At 35.0% G+C, this 6846-nt stretch overlaps 1 protein-coding gene across 3 annotated transcripts in view; it reads right to left on the bottom strand.

The window, feature by feature from the left end:
* Positions 1–6846, bottom strand: part of LOC100892609 (jouberin) — a 29634-nt gene that overhangs the window by 4950 nt on the left and 17838 nt on the right. Inside the window, exons 21-27 of one of the 3 annotated variants that reach the window (XM_030980294.1) lie at positions 6424–6564; positions 5101–5285; positions 3844–3864; positions 2759–2920; positions 1993–2091; positions 865–1099; positions 241–392 (exon numbers count right to left, since the gene is read on the bottom strand). In XM_030980294.1, coding sequence (XP_030836154.1) covers positions 241–392; positions 865–1099; positions 1993–2091; positions 2759–2920; positions 3844–3864; positions 5101–5285; positions 6424–6564 — 995 coding nt within the window. The remainder of the gene's footprint in view (positions 1–240; positions 393–864; positions 1100–1992; positions 2092–2758; positions 2921–3843; positions 3865–5100; positions 5286–6423; positions 6565–6846) is intronic. The other 2 variants (XM_030980295.1, XM_030980297.1) reach the window with 2 other exon arrangements.

Raw genomic sequence — 6846 nt, forward strand, 5'->3', positions numbered from 1 at the left:
ATTTAAACATCACAAAGGATCCTATAAAAAAAGATAAGATTCATAAAATATGATTTCTCTTCTAGATTCCATGGATTGCTGCCATCTCTTAACTATTGTAATCTGTTCATCTATTGGAATTATTTTGATTTATAACATTAACTGAACATGAAATAAAACAAAAACATTATGCCTTGGAACTACTAGTAAATGATCTCAAGAAATGTGAATATGAACTTTGTAACTTGCTCTCGATCATACCCTTTCTTTGGACGGCTTCTTTGGTGTCGACCCGGCTCTATGTTGACCTTTGACCTGACTCCTCCTCTTTGGTGAGCCTGCATCAGTCTCATCCAGACCAGATTGCTCTAGCTGGTAACGGGATGCCATCTGTGTCTGATCTTCTTCTTCACCTAGTAAAAAATAAAAGCATTCCAAAATCAGACAGACAATTAAAACTGTGATCTACGTGTGCATTTAGATAGGTATTATGGAACTAATTCTTCTTCACTTTGTACAATCATGGGCATAGTGATCTACACAAGGCTAAACAGGGTCTATAAGACAAACTCTGTTTCAACCAAGAACAGAAACATGACACTTTTCAGAAGAAGAAAAGAGTTGATTAGTACCAGAATCATTTATTGATGGACATGAATGTATTAATGTAAAGATTACAAAACTGACACAATGAAAATGAAATATATTCGTCTTGCTTCAGTTTTACAATGCCTTCTATTCATCTCAAATCTTACATATTCCACAAGCAAAAACATTTCCATTCCTTAAAAATTAAACCTAAAACTACCTGAGCACTGGAAACTAATTATAAGAAGTACAAGTACAATTCAACTTTTGGATATCTTCCGCTGAACTGTTACGAACCTTCATAACTGACATAGTTAGCAGGGAAGTAGCCTTGTTGACCATTAGCTAGCTGTCCCATCCACCAGTTCTCATTATCTTTATGAAGCACTGTTATCTCATAACCCACTTCCAAACTGAGCTCATCCGACCGCTGTGCTTTGTAGTTGTATAGAGCAACCACCTTGTTGTATTGTTTGTGTTTGTCTTCAACCACGGGGGCTTTGAAAGTGAATATGGCCTTGCCGTCAGATTCCTGAAATAACAAATTTCAAGGTTAAATTCAGAAATGAACTTGGCATTCTACAAATTCTGATTTCCTTAAATATTGATTGATCCAATGAGCAGCATAATATTCTTTTAATTATGGACAGTGATTCAGAATGTTGACTTTCAGCATGAGACTTTAATTTTTTATTAAACTTGATTTTTACTTGATTTTTGATCTTCATAATTGATAGCAACTATAACAAATAATAAAAGACCAGGGGGGTGTTTCATAAAGCTGTTTGTAAAGTTTCCAAATGGGATGCTCAATCATTATTAACTGCTTCAAATAAAGTTGAACTGTGCAGATGTAGATTAACATTCTTATTATAACAAACATTTTTAATGCAAAGTATATTTTAATTTAATCAAGGTCTTTGGAAATATCAGGAAAAAATTTGGCATCCTATCTGGCACTTCATATACAAGTCGTTCGTAAAGTCATGCGTAACTTTACGAACAGCTTTATGAAACACCCCCCCTGATCTGTATGACACAGTACACATATACTCTGGGTGAAAATTGTTTCAAGGTCAATATTAGATGAATTCCAAACATAAAGCTTACTTAGAGCTATCAATGGCCATAACCTAAAACCCAATTGCAACAAAAGCCCTAACCCTATATCCAAAGCAAATGAAGATGGACCATACATCTGTTAGGAGCTGGAAGAGCATGAACTCATATACAAGAACACAAAGTTACTGCCATTATATAATAAATATATATCTGTAAAGCGCTTTGAGAGGGCCTACTGTTTTGAAAAGTGCTATATAAGAACTAGCTATTATTATTATTATTATTATTTATTTATAATACAGGGATCAGAGATATACATATACATGTTCATGTATCTCTGAAACAAACAGATTTTGAACTCACAGCATTGAGGTTGATAGTTGGCATGGGTCCTTTCTTGTAAGGTGTGCTGGTAAAGCCTGGGCCTCCTCTACCTCCTGTGAAACCAAGGGTACCTGCAGTCTGGGCCGGTGAGATGGAGGAGGAGGAGATCAAATCATTATGTAACAGTTCTAATACTAAATAGTGTAGAGAGCACTTCATATGAAGAGGAGGGGGAAAGGGTAAGGGGGTCTTAATGTTCACAAAGCTATATGTAGTGTTACAACAACAACAAAAGAATGAGATGTATGAGTAATGGATACAATAAGAAAAGGAGATATCAATTTTCTGAAAAAATTGAAGTAAAAATAGATGGGCAGAGAGAAAGCAATAGAAAGGGAGGAAAAATAATTCATCACAATAATGGATGGACAAAAGAGGCATTGAAGAAAGTTGTAGGCAGAAAACGATAGAACGGAATGAAAACCAAGAAAGTGAAAAGAGAGAAGGGAGACGATGAAGAAAGAGTGTGAAATTCTACTTGTCAATCCAGTTTGATACACAAACTGTATACCGAACATAAAATAGCATGTTTTGATGAATTTATCACAAAAAGAAGAAGAGAGTGAACAATAATAACACCTCATGTAATAAAAACTAAGAATTACAACACAAATGAAATGATAATATGGCAGAATTCATCATGAATTTCTTCTGCTCACATATATATGGATGGCAATTTCAAAATAGATCATCATGGCCTATACACATAAAGGTATAATATATGATGTGAGTTCAATGTCTATACCTGGGTATGCCAGGGTGTGGTGGAGTAATCAAATGTAGATCCCCATGTCTCATAGGGGGCCGATGCACCAGGGGTGTAGCCGGGGGCGTGGCCGGGGGCGTAGCCAGAGGTGTGCATGGATGCAGTGGTTTGATTGAGATCAGATGGAGGATTCTGGATAGCCTAGATACAGACAGAGGAGGTGGGTGTGGAGAAAACAACATGCAATGAACATGGAAACATAAGACAGAGTAAACAATGAGCATGCTTGTTATTTCTGATCACAAAAAGTGTTAATGTACATCGAAATGTGAGGTTTCACAGCAGACAGTTGTGAAAGGAAGAACACATATGATCAAGTACTGCTATATACTGTTATGAATTGAGCACAACAAAGACTTTTTTTTCCTTCCATTTTAGTGTCAACTTTGATGATAAATGTACCTCCCTTCTACGGACCTTGTGGTACATGAAGATTAACAAAACAAGTAATTCAATAAAGTCCACAACTAGTATAGCATATGTTTAAAAATAAACTTTTTGGTAACTTTCTACAAAACACATGACAAACCTATGACATAGATATGCTTTACACAGGTTTTGTTTTTATTTATAAAAAAACAACAAGGATTATTCAATCCAAGCACACAAACAACAATAACAATAAAAGTTAAAGATAAACTTGGGTTCTGGTAATGAAATAGCATTTCATGATAAACTAGCTGTTTTAATTAAAGTCTGACTTTTAAATTCAGATATGAAATTAATCATGAATTAGTTATTTAATTATCATGCAGCAGATACAGCAAAATATAAAGAAGCTCACACAAAAATTGCTGTATCACATTCACTGAAAAATAAAAAGAAGACAAAAAGGGGCACAGACAGGTGGATTGGACGTACTATACATGCATGTCAATCAATATTCTCATTTCCCTTGGAGCTATAAACACCCTGTATAAAAATCATTGAGCAGGTATTATTCATATGAGGATTTAACATTCATTATAAGTTTCCTTTGATACTGTGAAAATTACTTTCTGTCATTACCAGAACCCAAGATTGTTTTTGACAGCCACACAACAATCCCACTTCATGCATTATACCTTTAGCGTTTGTTTGAGGGCCTGATAGCGAAGACAAAGAGGTACAGGGTGTTTCAAGGAAGCACAGCAAAGCAGCACAATAAATTCCATTAGCAGAATGTCAAAACAAACAAATCAGCAAGGATTAACAAGAAAAGCAAAGGGAATATAAACTATAACAGAACATTAATTTCATTGAGGAAGAAGCAAAATGATGATCGATGTTATTTAATAGATTTTCAAGTCTTGCATAAACAATAAACTTTAATATATGCAAACTTGAGAGGATAGCTACCCCAAAATGAAAGAACAACCAAGTAACAGGAAAACATTGAAATGACAAAAGAAAAACCCTTTTAAAATGTGAATTGAAAATGACAAATAAAAACAAAGTGAAGAAAAAAAAATTTATAGGATAAGAAAATAATTGTATTCCAAGTTCCCACAACCATCAGATGAAGCAAACAAAACTAAATGCTTTAAAAGCAGCGCTTACCAAAATATTAATTCATTTATGACAGAAATGAGGAGGAAATTTCAGAATGAGTGTTTTATAAAAAAATCTGAAACATGTGTTTGGCATGACACTATAATCACCTAAAGGGAAACCATACATTGCTAATGTTAATATCAATAAAATGATTCTCAGTTCAACAATTGATGAACGAATGAAACAAAGGAACAAAGCATTGGTAAAGAATATAAATGAAGCTTATATTTAGAGAATTTCGACCAACTAACTACAGAAGCTTTTCCAAAGGGTTTCCTATTGTGTAACAAAGCAATCAGACAAAATGGCTATTGTAATTAAACACAAAATATCCTTTACATTGCAAATGAGCAAAAATAGTAACATTTTAAAACTGAAAGAAAATAGACAACAAAAAGCATGCATCAAGAGTATTAGATGGGGTTATCGAATGTAAACAGGATTCCAAGCCCTTTATGAAAACATGACCCCCCCCCCCCCCCCCATGAATTTCATTAAAAAGGCAATTCACACATTAAAAAATACCAAAGCCAATCATCCAGTGGGTCTACTTTTTGGTCATGGCACAAAATAGAGGAGACTGAATGTTTATTTTTTTTGACAATGATCTTTTCTGATTTTTTCTTTTCTTTCAGTGATTTAATTCCCCTAGATTTATTCTTCAGGCTTTCACTGAAATCTAGATTAGCTGGGAACCCGGCTACTATTTGTCTGCTATACTACAAGCAAGCTTTATATTAGGAAGAACACCACACAAAACTAGCAATGAAAGTCAGGCAGTCACATACCATGACAGAAGCAAGCTTTCTCTTGACGCGTGCAAGACGCTCATGTTTCTTATCCTCAATGTCCTGGTCTATATCATGTTTAGTCCGTAGCGTTCCAACAAGACGTTCTTCTTCCTCTGTCACGTTGCCATCTTCAGCCTCCTTCCCAAGCTTCGTCCTGGCAAAACCCATGGTCAAATGTGCAACTATATACACAGAGAAGAAACATGATTGAAATGATGAAAGATCGATACACAGTTGTTTTTCATTTCTTGTCCATGTAAGATAGGTCAGCACTTAGGAGGTAAGTGGATTTGTTTTAAAAAGAAACTTTCGGATCATCATGTACTACACCATGGAAAGTAACTCAGTGATGTTTGATAGCTGATCATCCATTTCAAACAACTTTCATTTGACTCACACATCTCAGCTTTTCTCCAAATATTCATGTAGATTATAAGTTGAAAAGAAGAGTGTTTGAATGGACAAGCATCAAATAGGATACTTTTTATACTTTCACAAAAGATCATAGTCATATACATTTCAAGTACGATTTACCACAATAAAAACTAATCATGTTCAATACACTGCCTTATATGCAAACAGAATAATCTTGCTATTAGTAAAGCAACAGAGAATGTATAATATCCCCATAAAATTAAATACCGGTAAATCAATATTTCTAACTCATTGGAGATCCCCCCAAAATGTACATTTCTTGCAGGATTTGTATCATTGAAGATATTGTGTTAGGGTGTGGGTTACTAATGATTTTATATTAGGTTCAGGTTCGGGGTTAGGTATACACTAGGAAGCTTGTGGGTTAGAACTTGGTTTACTATTGATGTTAGTTTAGGTTCAGGTTTAGTGTAAGGTATACAGATGAGTCTTGTGGGGGTGTCGTGGTATAGTGGTTCATACATCTGACTCTCTATCCAAGGGTTGAGGGTTCAAATCCTAGCCCGGCACTAACGTCCTTTGGCAAGACATTAATCCATATTTGTCTTTTTCCACCGAGCTATAAATGGGTACCTAGCAATCGCTGGGGTAATAATAACTGCAGGCCCTCAGGAAGAACAGTATAGATGCTGATGAGGCTTCTCTGGGTTAATTTTTTTTTTTTATTTGATTCAGTTTATTGAAATAAAAGAACATGCAGCTGGGAAGCTGAAATTATTCAATTTACAAAGTCAATATACAACACAATAAACGATCAAAATGTGAATGACTCAAACGTACGAAAGGAATGATGTTATGGGGATTATGCAAGGAAATCATGACTTTATTTGTTTTGTGGAAGGAAACTAAATAAGAAACTAAATTTGTCTGATATTTTGTACATACCCTTAGCATCATAGATGTAGACTTGTATTGGATGTCCCTCACCCCGCGAGCATAGCGCCACCATGTGTTCATGAGGGTGGTAGTCTACATCACATACAGGTTGTCTATAACCAAGCTGTGTGTAGGCAGCTACCTGCTCACCTATATAGGGCATGAAAGAACATGATATGAAATGCAAAATGAAATTAAAGTTTAATTCTTTTCATCTTTCACATTCTCTTCCATTTATTTACAACTGTTTCTTTGTGTTAGCTACTCTCTATAATGGTTCTATTAGACATTTTTCATTTACTGTAAATTCTAAAATCAGCCATTTTTAGCCTCAACTTTAGCTTGACATTCACAAGGGTCCAGACTCCCAAACTATAAACAGGTGCTCACTAACCCTAGAACAAAATACCTCCTATAGAGCCCTGTTTACAA

Source organism: Strongylocentrotus purpuratus, unplaced genomic scaffold, assembly GCF_000002235.5.
Source record: "Strongylocentrotus purpuratus isolate Spur 01 unplaced genomic scaffold, Spur_5.0 spur5_scaffold_11, whole genome shotgun sequence".
In the NCBI taxonomy this organism is placed as follows: Eukaryota; Metazoa; Echinodermata; class Echinoidea; order Camarodonta; family Strongylocentrotidae; genus Strongylocentrotus; species Strongylocentrotus purpuratus.